The sequence below is a fragment of the Meles meles genome, chromosome 17 (genome assembly GCF_922984935.1).
Source record: "Meles meles chromosome 17, mMelMel3.1 paternal haplotype, whole genome shotgun sequence".
NCBI classification, from domain to species: Eukaryota; Metazoa; Chordata; class Mammalia; order Carnivora; family Mustelidae; genus Meles; species Meles meles.
In genome coordinates, this window is record NC_060082.1 from 45,817,469 (window position 1) to 45,833,063 (window position 15,595).

The 15,595-nt window shown below is 46.1% G+C and overlaps 1 protein-coding gene across 4 annotated transcripts in view; it reads left to right on the forward strand.

Annotated features, from left to right (window-relative positions):
* The window catches only part of FAM20B (FAM20B glycosaminoglycan xylosylkinase), a 45,247-nt gene extending 30,868 nt beyond the window's left edge, over nt 1-14,379 (forward strand). For all 4 annotated transcript variants that reach the window (XM_045982750.1, XM_045982751.1, XM_045982752.1 and 1 more), the window contains 4 exons: nt 3,446-3,617; nt 3,964-4,155; nt 6,032-6,091; nt 9,070-14,379. In XM_045982750.1, the coding sequence (XP_045838706.1) occupies nt 3,446-3,617; nt 3,964-4,155; nt 6,032-6,091; nt 9,070-9,301 (656 nt within the window). In that variant the 3' untranslated portion in view covers nt 9,302-14,379. The remainder of the gene's footprint in view (nt 1-3,445; nt 3,618-3,963; nt 4,156-6,031; nt 6,092-9,069) is intronic.
* The last annotated feature ends 1,216 nt before the right edge of the window (nt 14,380-15,595 follow it).

Below are 15,595 nucleotides of genomic sequence, written 5' to 3' on the forward strand. Positions count from 1 at the left end.
CCTGCCATTCTGTGAAACGTATATCACAATTTGCGTACTCTGCATCTTGTTTTTTCACCTAATCTTTTACCCAACAGATCTTGGAAATCTTTATCACATAAAGAGCGTCTTCATTCTTCTGTGTGTCACCAGCTGCAAAATGCTGCGTCGTATGGCTCTACCGTAATTCATTTAACCAGAGCTTTATTACACATACAAGTGCCAATCCTTTTTTTACAACCAGTGTTGCCCAGAGTTAATGTGAACATATGTTACTTCAGACGTGATCAAAGATATCCAGAAGCGAAAGCGCTGGGTTGGAGGGCATATGGGTTTTTCCATGAATGTTCAACCAGTTCATGTTGCCAGTGGTGACATGGGAGAATGCCTCTGTTCCGCCAGCGGCATCAACGGTGTGTTTCCAAACTTTGGCTTTTGTCTGTTTCACATGTAGCAGCTTTTTATTTAAGAGCCCTTTGTATTTTTCTTTTACCTGTCTTTGTGTATCCTTTGTTCATTTTCAGCTCTGCCTCTGGTCTTCTCAAGGTGTAGGAGCTCATACACGGGGAGAATAGTCCTTTGTGACAGAAATATTTTTCCCAGGGTCTTTAATTTCTTTTGACTTTGCTAATGGTATTTTTTCTCTTTTTGCCTTATAGACACTTTTGTTTGTTTTTAATGTAATCCATCTTAAGAGACGTCCTGATTGTGAATCATAGCTTTGCTCACTCAAAGATTATGGAAGAATTCCACCTTTTTTATTTTGACTACTTTTATAGTTTTATTTTTCACATTTAAGTTTTTGACATAATTTTAGAATTTATCCTAGTATGTGGGATGAAGTATGGCTCCAGCTGGTTGGGGGAATTTTTCCCACTAGAATAAATTTTTGTTTCTATGTGTTTTAGTTTTTGGGTTTTCTGTTCTCTTATCTGTTACTGAGTTGATCTATGTTTTGATACCTGGTAAAATTAGTCCCCTCTCTCTGCTATTTAAGAGTTTGCTAGCAGTTCTTTCCTGTTCCTTGTAACCTTAAAAATCATCTTAAAAAAAATGACAGGGAGAAAAAAAAATAATAATAAAAATAAATTAATTGAAAAAAAAATCTTATCCAGGGGCATCTGGGTGACTCAGTCGGTTAAGTGTCTTCCTTCAGCTCACGTCCTAATCTCAGGTCCTGGGATCGAGCCCCACGTCAGGCTCCCTACCCTTTAAAAGATCTGTTCCTGTATCTGCTGGGATCAAGTTAAATGTATCAGTTTATATTTTTATAATTATGAACATTATATATGTGGTATATTGTTCCATTAGTTTAAATGCTCTTGACCTAGAACATTTTTAAGATGGAAGAGTGACAGAGTCAGCTTTGCGGTTGGGTGTGGAGTATGTCCTGTGCTGGGGTTAGAAATACTCAGAGGCTTGAGGGCTGCTCGTCTCTTCAGGGACACGTGTGTGAGAACAGAACAGTCATTAAGGAGTATGTGAGGGGTTTACAGGTAGGAAATCCGCTCATTTGATGGCTGTATTTAATAGGGATGGAGCACCAAAAAAGCATTACTTAAGCTTTTTCTATTGTTTTTTGTTTTTTAAACTTTTTATTTTGAGATAATTTTGGATATATAAAAGTTGCAGAGATGGTTCAGAGTCCCCCAGATTCCTTAATTGTTAACACTTTCGGACCATTTGAGAACCGTGTGCGACATGAATGCTCCTCACACAGGTGTGTGAAGACGTCAGTACCCCCAACCACCAGGACCCATGCCTCCACACCCACATCCAGTCATCAGCAGCGAGAGACCGACCGCACACTGATGCAGCCCCACATCGAACCCACGGGCCCTGGAGTGCAGATTTTGCCACTTGTCCCTATAATGCCCTGTAGAAGTCCAGAACTCAGTCTAGGATCACACGTTGTATTCGTAGGCATGTCGTTTTAGTCTCTGTCCATCTGGAACAATTCCTCACTCTCCTTATTTTTTCATGACCTTGGCTTTCGTAAGAGCACAAGTTGGTTACTTTATAGAGTATGCCTTTATTTGAGTGTGTCTGATGTTTGCTTGTGATTTAAACATGCTGGCGGGAATACCAGAGAAGTGCTCTTGTGCCCTTCTGGGCATGTCCTGTCAGGAGGCACGCAGTGGGGGTTTGCTGCTGTGGCCCGTTACTGGTGATGTTAACTTGTCTCCCTTGCTTAAGATGGGAGGTCTCTGTAAGGTCTCTCCAGTGTCCAGGTAGTATTTTATTAACGGGGTACTTTGGAATGATGTAGTCGAGAACTATGTAAATATTCCATCTGCACCAAGCCTTTACCCACCAGTTTTAGCATTCATCGATGACTCTTGCCTGGATCAGTTACTACTGTGATAGTTGTCAAATAGTTACTTGCTAGTTTTTCATTCCTTCTAGACTTAATAGTCACCAGTCTATTAAAGGGTAGAACTCTCCCCGTGTGACCCACATTTACATAGTTATTTGTTTGTTTATATCACTATGAACTCTTAGACTCTTAAATGACTCAGAGTTATGATTTGCTATTATTTATTTGGATGCGCACGCTGTCCCAGATTTGATGAGCGGGAACTCCTACACACTGTCTTGTAGATCCTTTGGAATGTTCCCATCATTCTCTGAGTGCTTCCTTACCCTGGCATAGCAGTAAGACCCTTTCTCTGTCCCAGCCCTAGAGTCACTGGTTTCTCCAAGGAGCCCTGGGTCCCTTTAATACAGTAGTAAAATGATATTTAGAAATTAATATGTGAGTGCTGGGTGTTTACTACCTTTACTACCTGGTTGTCATTGCTTCCAGGCTCTCTTGAGGGACAGAGGGAGGAAAGCTGTATACACACAGACACACAGACACACACACACACACACAGACATCTGTCTTTTTCTGTGTCTCTGTTCCAACCAATAGCTGCAGTCCAGTTCTGATTCAACACCACAAGATTTATTCTGGCTTTCTGCCTTTCTGTGTGTTAATCTCCCTTCTCCCTCTGTGAGAAACCTGGTTTCCATTATCCTTAGTGTATTTGTTTATCTGCTTGGCACCCCCCTCCCAGTACCCACACTCCCAGCCCAGAGCCTGTCCCTGGATGGGCCCACTCTTCCCTCCCCTGGGCGCTCTGGCCAAAGTGTCGGCCCTGACAGAAGAGGAGAGGGCATGACTTTCCTTAGAGTGAGTTCAGAAAGATAGTGGTGATGCCGCTTGACTCCTGGGAGAGGGACTGGGTAGCAGGGCCCCAAGGGCAAGGAGACTTTTAGATACATCCTTTCCTGCCCTTTGACTTTTTTTTTCACTGTGTGCTTTTTTATGACATGTATAGAAAATAAATAAATGTTTAACTATCATTCAGGATCATTGTTTTTGCAGGACCTGTTCACTTAGCTGCTCCCTTCTACATTGTTGGGGAGAATTTGGAGCTTTCCTTTTTTCCTTAAGTGTGTTTGGCTCCTTTCTCTCCCGTAGGAAATAACACTTGTTTCTATGGGAAGTGTTATTACTGCCGAGAAACAGAGCCAGCTTGTGCTGATGGAGACACGATGGAGGGATCTGTCACGCTTTGGCTTCCAGATGTGTGGCCTCTGCAGAAACACCGACACCCATGGGGCAGGACATACCGCGAGGGCAAACTGGCCAGGTGAGTGCCCCCACGAGCCCCCAGTTTGTTCTGTCCAAGGAGGCGGGTCTGGGAGCAAACCTGCCAGGCAAGGATGTCTCTTCTCTGTGTTGTAAACAGAGCCAGCTACAGGGGCACCAGGGTGGCTCCCTTGGCTAGGCGTCTGACTCTTGATTTTGGCTCCAGTTGTAATCTCAGCGTCGTGAGATCGAGTCCCACACGGGGCTCCGTGCTGAGCACAGAGTCCGCTGGAGATTCACTCTTTCCCTCTGACCCTGCCCCGCGCTTGCATTCTCTACCTCTCAAAACGAAACAGCCAGGTACAGTGCTGGCACTCTGTAATGCTGGTGGTGCTCCTTGCCTCTAGGTGGGAATACGACGAGAGCTACTGTGATGCTGTCAAGAAAACGTCCCCCTATGACTCAGGCCCCCGCCTCTTGGACATCATTGACACCGCTGTCTTTGATTACCTGATCGGCAATGCCGACCGCCATCACTACGAGAGTTTTCAAGATGACGAAGGCGCCAGTATGCTCATCCTTCTCGATAATGCCAAAAGGTAGGACCATAGGACCATCCTCGTCAGTTAGGGCTTTCTATGTATACAAGAAGGACGTTTTCTAGGACATCCCGGGAAATGTCTAGGACACAGTGGATAAGAGTGTCCTTCCCATTTCTGGCCAGGGTCTTTGCTTTTGGCACCCATCCTTCCATTCTGCTCAGGTTTTGTACTCCCTCTGCCCTCAGGGTTCTGAGGACTTGAAAAAATGGAAAAGTGGGGGTTTTTTTTCCCCAGGAGTCTAAGACTGACTCTCAACACCGACAGCTGGATGCCGAGGTCTTTGATGTATCACTACCTCTGTCATTCTCTCCTTGACTGTGGTGTCTAGAATCTTGAGAAATACATATTTAATAGAACATGAAATTTAATTCCTATTAAATTGATTCTGTCCAAAGGTTCATGTAGTTTAAATATCAGTTTGATAGGATGTTTTGCTATATTTATGGCAGTCTAGGCCCAGACTTTTTGTGATCGTAAGAAGAGCCATTCCTTTTGATACATAAAAACAAGTTATTTTATCTTGATTAAGACAGTCTTATTTATTTTGAATGAATGGATGGTCCTTAATTTTTTTGGCGTGGGCTCTTTGAAGAGCGTATTATATTTTTATTGTGCCCCCTGCATTCTCCATAGTGCCTGATTCAGTATTGTACTATAGTTACATTTAATAAGTGCTAAATGGAACACTTCCCTGGAGCCCAGAATTGTCCGGGCTCTAGGTCGTTGGTCACCATGGGTCAATCCCACGTTGGTGCTGAGACTCACCTGAGACCCAGGGTCCTCAGCGTAGAACGCCCAAGAGGCGCTTGCTGGTGGTGCCCTATGTTACCCCAAGTCCCGGGGCCTCGTGCTCCGTGCTCCGCTCTGCCAACTGCAGAGCACAGGGGCCGGCACGCACAACACAGCGGGTGGAGGCCAGTGCGACATGCATTCCTGAAAATTTATCTTGTTTATACAAATGATCTTTGTGTGTTTGTTTAATGATTGTGTGTGCTGTTGATTATTTGAGGGCTGCGCTGTGCTCAGAGCTCTCAGACCTTCCAGCTAAGGCTGAGCTTCCAGGAGAGGAGTATAAGATTGAGTTTTTCCAGAACCACTTCTCATGTACCTCTAAATTACTGCTGAAGTCATTTTTTTTTTTTAATTTATTCATTTGACAGACAGAGATGACGAGTAGGCAGAGAGGCAGGCAGAGAGAGAGGTGGAAGCAGGCTCCCTGCCGAGCATGGAGCCTGATGTGGGGCTCGATCCCAGGACCCTGGGATCATGACCTGAGCTGAAGGCAGAGGCTTTAACCCACTGAGCCACCCAGGCGCCCCACTGCTGAAGTCATTTTTACAGGTGCCCTGAATCACTGTTTTCTCAGCCTCCGTGAGCTGCTTGTCCCATTTGAATCTGGCCATATACTTACTTGTAGGGAAAGGATAATCCTGCTCTTTTCTGATTGGTGATTTCGAGATAGAACAACTTGTTACAAGTGACGACCATTTGTGTGTTAGTGCGAACTGTGGGGATGGCCTCCCCCCCCCCCCCCGTGCCTGTAAAACCTCCAGGGGTTCGGGTCCTCCCTGTGGCCCGTGGGCTCCACACTGTGTGCCGCGGTTCTGCTTCAGCACCGTGCCATAGCCAGTAGGACATAGGAGGCTTGTACATGAGGACATTTGTTGTTTGATGCCACAGTACAGACTGTTAGGAATCCTGTGTCTGATTGGTCATGCCCCGTTTATTTTTAATTTAAGTGATCTGAGCCATGGGAGCATGAAATTATCTAGGATCGCATTTGGGTTGTCTTAGAGAATTTGCTCGCGCTTTGATGCTAAGAAGGCAACTGGTGCCATTAAGTAATTCACTAAGTTTTAATCTTAATTTTCAGCTTTGGGAACCCGTCGCTGGATGAGAGAAGCATTCTTGCCCCCCTCTATCAGTGTTGCATGTAAGTTCCTCATAGCAAATACTTTGGCCTGTGTCAGCTTCCTTTCCAGGCTCACGTAACAGTGAATCCATTTCCCAGGCCTTAAAACTTCCTAAGACCTGAGCAAATGCTTCTCATGCTTTTCCAGCCCAGAACCCCTGGAGCTCAAAAGTCATTTCAAATTTTGTATGAATAGAAATTTTCAGTCTATTCAATACATATTTGTGTTTGTTTTAATATCAGGTTATGGTCCTCTCCCCACCAGGACTCTAGTACAGTCTGCAACCCTGGGCCCTATACCGTGTTCACCCTGGGGTTTGAAGTCCTCTCACTCCCCACCACAGACCACCTGTGGTTTGCAGATCTCAGTCTGAAAGTGTGAACCAAAGGTAACTTTTTCGGAGGCATTTAGCCGTGTATTTTTTTTAAAGTCTGTGTTCGAGAACAAAGAAATTAGAAGGTAAATCAAAATGAGATAAAGAGTGGGCTATAAGGAGCTCCTTTTCAGAGCATTATGGCTGGTGTCAGTTTGAAGGGGAGCCTTAAGAATCTGCTGGGTTGCACACTGCTGAGCCACATGGAAAAAGGAATGCAGGAGCACCGTGTCCTACCGGCTCACTGCCTGAGACTCTCAGATCCCGTCCAACTGCCCCTAACGCAGCCAGGCTGTTTCTCTGGCCTCTGTTTTAAGTAGCAGCAGTACAATATTCTGCAGGAAGTGTTGACCCAAGAGCCCCTTAATTATTTTCATCAATAGGAAGCAGTAGTATGGCCAGTCGAAAACCACGTCTATGAAGGAAGATGTTTTTGTAATACCACGTCTATGAAGGAAGATGTTTTTGTAATAATAGTATTATCTGTCTGATCCAGTCAGAAGCTAGAAAAGACACAGTAGGATAAATGGGAAAGTTTAAGCTGGTGCAGCCACTCTGGAAAACAGTGTAGAGGTTCCTCAAAAAGTTGAAAATAGAGCTACCCTGTGCCTAGCAATTGCACTACTGGGTATCTATCCCAAAGATACAAATGTCGTGATCTGAAGGGGCACCTGTACCCAATGTTTATAGCATCGGTGTCCAACATAGCCAAACTATGAGAGCCCAGATGTCCATCAACAGATGAATGGATAAAAAAGATGTGGTGTATACATACAGTGGAATACTATGCAGCCATTTTCATTTCAAAAAATGAAATTTTGCCATTTACAGTGTCAGGGATGGAACTAGAGGGTATATGCTAAGTGAAATAAGTCAATCAAAGACAATTATATGATCTCACTGATATGTGGAATTTGAGAAACAAGACCGAGGATCATAGGGGAAGAGAGGCAAAAATGAAACAAGATGAAACCAGAGAGGGAGACAAACCATAAGAGACTCGTAATCTCAGGAAACAAACTGAGGGCTGCTGGAGTGAAGAGGATGGGATGGTCAGGGTGGCTGGGTAACGGACATTGGGGAGGCTATGTGCTATGGTGAGTACATGAATTGTGTGAGACCACTGATGAATCATAGACCTGTACCCTTAAAACAAAAAATACATTACATGTTAATAAAAATTTTTTAAAAATAAATTCAAAAAAAACAAATGGGAAAGTTTATATAAAGAAGCTCTGATACAAGCATAACTATAAAAGGAAGCTATGTAGGGCTGAGGGAGAGTACCCAAGGAAGGACAAACTTGGAAGGGAACCTTGTTGCCAAGGCTAGGGTGTGGACCTCCATGGAGAAGAATAGTTCAGTTCACGGGATAGCAGAGAAGTTGGCTAGTTTGCAGGCCCTGCACGAGCAGGAAGCAGCCCTCTGGGATGCACATTCAGGCAGTGACTTACATTGGGGTCAGGGCAACAGAAGGAGGGACAGCTCACGAGAAACCACCTCAGCCACAGGCAGGGCACGTGTGAAGGCCTGTCTTTGGGGCTCGGGTTTCCATGTCAAGAGGGCCTGCTCGTTCTGGCAGTGTGGCCCGGGGCAGAGCGCCGTTGGATGACCCGCTCTCCCTAACTACCGAGCCACCTGTGCAGCAGCCCGAGGTGTCTGCACTTCCCTCCAGTGACCGCTTCGGGGAGAAAGCTGGACCGGAGAGATGCTTCTAGGAATTCTCCGCGTCACAGCAGGGCGTACATCTCTGGAGGACGGGTGTGGGGCTGAGAGGCAGACGAGTGATGCCTTAGGTACACAGGGGAGGCTCTGATCCTGGGGGCGCTTGCCATGGACTTGAGAATAGCAAAATCGTACCGCCTCTGTGCTTGTCTGCCCCTTCCGTGCTTTGTCCAAAGGTCGCTCTTCCTTTGTAAGTAGATGCAGACCAGGCTGCCTCTTGCAGAGTCGGACTTCTGTGCCTCCCTCGTGATCCTCACATTACCCACAGGAAGTGGGTAGGATTGTAATATTGATATTACAGTTTAATTATAATATTGCTGTTAGGAATTTTTTACATTCAGAAGCGTGGAAAGAAGAGAGTTAAAACTACCTATTAAGATATAAAGCTAACTCCTATTAACATCATAGTGACTTCGTTCTAACTGTGTGTGTATGTCTGTCTACGTGTGTGTGTGTGTGTGTGTGTAGATACAGATTTGGAGTAAAACTTTTTTCCCACCAACTTTTTCCCCCCACCCAGTATTATATCATGGACATCTTTCAAGCCATTAAATTTCCCAGAACTGTTTTTAATGACTGCGTGTTATTCCCTTGAACGGATAAGCCGTGCCTTTAACTGTTTCTCAGTAGGTGAACATTTGGATTGTTTCACATTTTTCCTGTTACAAATTTAGTTGCACATTGGAATGAACATTTATGAATCTTTGATATACCTCTAATTAATTACCTAGAAAAAAAATCTCAAAATGTGGTAATGTAGAGGTCCTTTGGAAACAGATTTTTTTTTCTTAGTTGAAACGTCTTACATAATTATTTCTTGACTTTTGCCCACCGAGCAGGCTTTAAACTCCTCTTGACAGTAAGAGGTTTCACGTAATCTCCCTTACAATTCTCTTCCAGCATTCGGGTGTCTACCTGGAACAGACTGAACTACCTGAAGAACGGCGTGCTGAAGTCTGCCTTAAAGTCCGCCATGGCCCACGACCCCATCGCCCCCGTGCTGTCTGAGCCCCACTTGGATGCCGCCGAGCAGCGGCTCCTGAGCGTGCTGGCCACGGTGAAGCAGTGCACTGACCAGTTCGGGGCGGACACCGTGCTGGTGGAAGACAGGATGCCTCTCTCCCACTTGTAATCCGCTCCACAGAATAAGCGAGACTCCTTTTTACAAAGCTAGAGAAACAGCACAATCACTTCCAAACGGGATGAGTGGGATCGGAGACAGCCGGCAGCAAGCTCTGGTGACGGGGGGCAGGGTGGCCTTGGATGCCTCTGGTGACTTCTGTAGGAGAAACGAAAGCAAAGACAACAGGTTTCAGACCATGGGAGTGCTCCCGCCGACCCCCCGACTTCCCGGCGGCGGGCCTCCTGGTTGGTCGGTCCTCACTCGCATGCCACAGGACAGACAGAGGGGTGACATGTGGAGAGGGGAATGCTGGGCCTGGTTCTGGAGTGTGTGGTTTGAGTTCATTCTTAGAATCCTTTCTCCACCCCGATGGAGTTTCTGAAAACCCTTGGCCATCTCTGGAGTCCTTTTCCCACCAGGACCGATCCAGCTGGGAATTTGACCGCCTCCTGCGGAGTGGCAGCCGGGGAAACCGGGCCTCTTGACCCAATAGCATGCTCTGTGGGCAGGGATACATGTTTAAGATCGAATTAGTGGGAAAAGCAGGAAGGATGCTTGGGCTTTTAAGCGATTGGCTGGTAGTGCTTTCTGTGAGCTCTTAGAGGAGGGAGGAAGAGACGGCACCGGAAGCGGGGAGGCCCCCCGGTGTTTGAGCTCCGCGAGTGTAGAGAAGCAAACATGACTTGAACCTCAGTGGATCTGTGTGCTCACAGTTGTATCCCAATTAGCCCCCAAATTGTCCAAGCAGGATGCTCTCATGGAGACTTTTCTTTTTCCCTTTGCCCAAAGCAGGCAAATCCTTTCTGAATTAACAAAGCAAACTGAGCTAACACCTTGATGAGAGTTAAGTTGCCTACGATCTCTGCCATCCCGATTTCTCATCTGAAATGATTTCCACCTCAGCCTTTAAGGCATTCGGTCGCTGAAGCTGCTGTTCCCGAAAGATTGGCAGTCCTGTCTGTGCCTTTCTTGTGGGAAGAGCCAGCTCCCTCGCTCAGCCGACCGCGCATTCTGCTGGCGGCCCGACCAGTCTTGTGACGTGGGCCATGCCGATGACTGGGAACAAAGAGTTGAAGCTCTCTGAGCCTCAAAATGAAGGAGGTTACCAGGAAGAGCCTTAAGATTTTGATTTATGTCAAGCCCTAATTTCTTCATTTAATTTCATCGGGCATTCAGAACTGGTGGTGGAGCGCTGGTGTCCCTGTCCCGGTAGCAGCAGAAGGCCAGGCTCAGCTTGGTCTGTGTTCCTGCAGAGCCTCTCAGACCTGTGAGCCAGGTCTAGGGGCCAGTCCAGCCTTGTGCTTCTGTCAGGCAAAGAGAGGCTGCTGTTTCAACGGTGTGAGGGAGCAAATGCCGTGCCAGCCTCTGGAGACCAGTGTGGGGCACCCAGCCTTTCAAAAACAGCTTAGAATCTATGTCCTCATTTTCTTGCATTGAAAGGCAGCTGGGCAGCCTGTAACTGTTAACAACAGCGTGAGATCAGGACGCTTTTGTACTTTGTTTGTATGTTGTGAGACATCCACAAGAATGGGTTGAGTTCTAAAAGAAGGTATTGAGTTTAAGGAGCCAGGTGTTAGTACAAAACACTGAAATGGCGTTAACAGAAGGAGGCCTTAGATTTCAATTGTAGGACCACTTTGTGTGCATCGAGTAGAATTCACAGCTGAGCTGGAGAATATCGTGGATGGTGCTCACTCAGAGTGTCAAGGAGCTGGCTGGAGGGAGACGGTGGGAGGCAGCAGGCTCGCCTGGGTTTATGTTGGTTCAACCAAATGACGGTCCAGTGTCCTTGCAGACGCATGGTACCTGTTGTGTGGCGCAGCGGATTGAGTAAGACTTGTTCTCCAACTGGGAGCTTGCTTCATAATGTTGAAAGCAGATGTTGCTAAGGAAACAAGCAGGAAGGAATATCCCATCCTTTTTTCAAAACATGGCAGAAAATGTATGAGTTCATTCTGTTTCCTGATTGGCACCTGATCTTAAGATTCATGATCTTAAGAGGTGTTCGGATCTATTATGTTTAAAGTCGTTCACTAAGAGGGTGGTGTCACAGGACTCTTGGAACATAGATTTATGTTCTAGTCAGGATTGGATTAAGCTAATCTTAGAGAAAACCAACCAAAAGCTTATAGCCCTGAAAGTCACAAAAACCAAATTCTGTTGGAAAAACAGAGGTTGATATCTTTTTTTTTTTTTTTTTAAGTTTTGTCACTGTGTCCTCTTTGTGGTTTCTTTAGCACCGTTGTACTCAGATAAGTCACTAGAAGTGGTCTTGGTTAGTCCTAGGTTGGGTGTGCCTAGCCAACATCTAAAAGTAGAAGTGGATACATTACTATCAAACTAGGAAAATCAGAACTGAATGCCATTTTCTTACCTCCTCCCACTTCTTAAATACGTTTACTGCAGAGTTTGAGTGGGGAAATATGGGTATAGAAGTTTTATTCTAAATTGTTCTTTAATATGAGGCTCTATTGTGGGTTTGGGTGTAAATAATTTTCTGTGCAAAACAAATTAATAGACACGATCTGTGATTTGCTCAGAGTATTGTTCGATAATATATTAATAAGGCATTTCTCCCTGTTGCACTCAGGACTAATATATCAAATGAAATTTTAAGGAGGAAATGGAAGAATTCCGGTACATCTATTGCATATTATTCGGGGAAGGATGAATCCTGTACATGTCAGTTTTTCAGTGTCTCCTGAACAATAAGTTCTTCCAAGGAAATTCATCTTTTCTTTTCCTTGAAAGAAAAAAAAAAAGAAAAGAAGAAAAAAGACTTTGGCTTTCCCTTCCCATCCCCCATATTCCTTCAGTGTCCATTTGCAACTGTCCCTGTCTTATTTGACTGTAAGTGACCACACCTCAGTGGCCATAAAAACCGCGTCTGTCAGTGAGCTGTCCTATAGGAGTGACCTTGTGAGCTTGAGCTTCAGGAAACATGAGTAAAGGCATATGTATGTATATAGTCGTATCTGTATTGTAGCAAGAAAAAAAACGTATTTATTTTGACACAGGGAAACACTGACTTATGTTGCTGAAGAACTTGAAGCTAGTGAATGGGTGGGTCTCTCCTCAGTCTCTGCGAATGGCCCTGAAGTCACATAGAGACCATTCAGCCGGCACTTCTGGGCACCTCTGGAGAGCCGGCCGTGGCCAGGCACACGCGGGAGCCAGACAGACCTGACTTCGTGAAACCTATCGTCCCGGGGAAGGCCAGTTTCTCTCCCTTCCATGCAGCCAGCCTGGGTTGAAAAGGCAGGGGCTGGGTACTCCACTGCCACAGGGTTTTGAGGAACTAAGGTGTTACAGATACAAAATGTAACGGGGAGCTGGGAGTAACTTACTGGGAAGCTAATTTAGTTTGCTCAAAAGGGAGGTGTAGGAACCGCTACCCTCGGTTTTGATCTGCCAAGGATTGCCTCTCAGAGCTGTCACACAGCAGGAGGTTGGGCTTGGTAAGACACCAAACAGGACAGATATGCACCCAAGTTTCTAATGTGTTCTATGGGTTTCAATTCTGAAAAAGAAGAAAAAAGTGAATAAAGATTTTAATAAGTATCGATGTATCATCTTTCCTCTTACTCCTTTTTTTCACTTATCTGAAGCTATTTTCAGTGTTCTCTTTTCCAGCTTCCTGTCTGTTTCGTTAGGGGACAGAAAAAAAGGACTCCTGCGCCCGCTTAAACCTCCACAGGGAATGTTTCATGATATCTGATGAGTAAGACCTTTGCACGTACTCACTAGCCTCCAAAACACCCATCCCAGGTTGTGACTCTACCAGAAGTTTCCATCGGATAAGTCTTAGGTTCTTTTTTTTTTTCTTTTCTTTTTTTTTTTTTTTTTTGTATACTTAGTAGTTCAGCCCAGTACTGTACAGATGTGGAGGAGACCAGGGACCTGATTATCATTCTTCGGACAGACAGTTTTTTAACTTTTGAAATAGAAATCCAACATCATAAACCCCAACTAGACAATGAAGCAGACTTCTTGAGTTTTTCCTTGGTTTGTCGCATTTTTGTTGGTGCCACCTTCTGTCCTGTGCACTTGAATACTGGTGGGAGGCTGCAGCCTCGTGTTCTTCAGTGATCCTTTTTCAGATACAATTCAGGCTTTGTTTGCTTTTCAAGCGTATCAGAACGACGGGTATTAAAGCTCGGAAAAGGCAGCCGGGAGTAGGGAGGGTTCATGTTTGGTCTTCGGTAGACATTTGGGCTTTGGGAGTCCCCTCGAGAACGGATGGTCCCAACAGAAGGAAACTGTGAAGCACCAAGTGTGTCAATGAATTACAGTAGAAATCAGAGCAGGAGCGAATCCTGGGGGGTCAGGAGGGTGAGAGGTAGGCAGAACCCACATGGAAGAAGGGGAAAGTGAGCTAGGCCTGCCCTGTATGTAGAAGCCAATTTCTGAAGTACACAGCCTCCTGGGCCTGCGCCCTGTTTCCATGGTGTGGGAAACCATGGAAAGGTTTCCATCAGGCGTGCCCTGTCTCTTGAAAGGCCCCTCTGAGTCCAATGTGTTGTTTTAGTTGCTCCTTAGTATAAACATTAAACAAGGGAGCCACCAGTGTACAGATGAGCTGTGAAACATTGATTTTATGTTTTCAGAATTTGCTTTTTACATGTCAAGTGTAATTGGAGATAAAGGCTTGATTTTTACTCAGAGATTGTTTTCAGGGCAGAGAAAGTTCCGTCTGCCTCCAGCCAGGTTGAGAAGAGGTTTGTGGCAAAGCTTGGTGCCATGTTGATGACTTCAGTATAGGTTTGTGTGCCCGTTTTTCTCTTAGACTTTGTTAAAATGCAGATTTTGATTGAGTGGGTTTGAGGCCTAAGATTCTGACTTTCTAACGAGCTCCTGGACCACACTTCAGTAGCCTGGAGAGGGGTTTGCCTGCTGAGGCATCATGGCGGCCTGTAGTTTTCACAGCAGCCTCTAGATGTCTCCATCGTCCATGACATCTCCCTAGACTTGGAACCAACTGCCTCCAAGCCCTGAGAATGAAATGTTGTTTTATTGAAACCTGAGGTTTGTCTAAAAACTGGTGTTTGGATCCACTGTTTCTGTGTGGAACTGACAAAGGTGGGGGGGGGGGGAACACGTTTACCTTTACGCTTCGGAAAAAAATGTCCTCTTGAAATCAAGATGTTTGTCCAAGAACTTTCCAGCTGCCTACTTTATTTGCCATTAAATGCTAAATTCAAATCAGAACACTTCAGAAATTAGCAGTTAGTCCTACATGAAAGTTAACAGTAGAGAGTGTTATTTTCACAGTCCTAAAACTTGGGTTTTTAAAAGAAACCATTGTTACTATTAGTGATTTTATCACCATAAATTCACTTGTAAACTGAATGAGCTCACTAATGCTCATAGCCCCCAGTCAAGTGACTGTTTTATTATGCCGTTTTCTAGGTGGGGCATCAGGCCTAGGGCAAGTAGTACCCAGGATCACACACAGGAAGTGGTAGAGGCCCTACTGGGTTGGCATTCAGGCTCATTCACTGACTGAGTTCGTGTTTTCAATTTCCGGATCAGCATAAAGGTGTGTTCCTTGTCAAGGGTCCCTGCCAGGTTTCCCGGGCTTGCCTGCAGGTGGAGCAGGGCTGGGGAAGCTGCCCTGTGGGAGGTTTGGGTTCAGTGTTGCCGTCACTCTGGCCGAAACCTACAGCGTGCAGCAGTGTAACTGTGGTGGTATCCTAACGGGTGCTCGGTGATTTCTGCAGCTGTTCTGAGGCAGGGCAGGTGTGGGGAGCTGTGGAGGAAAGAGCACACGGTGCGCTGTGATCTGAGAGACCGACATAGTGAGGCCTGGCGTCGGGGTTCACCTTACTGCCTGCAGAACCCAACCTCAAAGCCACCGAGCCTGTGCCGTTCATGAGTCCCACGACCTCTAGACAGCACCTTGTTCCAAGGACAAGAGAGCCCCGTGAGGCCAGTGGCTTCCGTCACTCGGGTGATTCTGAAAAATGCATTAAGGTCTTCTGAAATCCGACAAGCAGGTGGCAGGCTCATGCTGTGGAGACGGGGGTCCCGGAGGAAAGGCGCCCTCAAGTCCTGCCAGTGCTATCTGAGGAGCGGCTCGAGGTCACAAGCTCTTGAAAGTTGCAAGCGTAGCCAAGAGAGCGCACACAGTGTCGCCGAAGTTCTTCAGTGGAGTGTCCCTGACGGGGGTTTCCAGAAGCCCAGCATCTCCAGCCTGGAGCCCTCAGGCCTCCGCCCGCCGTGGGCGGACTCCCAGCTGTGGAGATCCGCTGCTGCCTGCAGCGGTTTCACTTCCCGGGGTGGAGGAGCTCCCCGCCTCCCCAG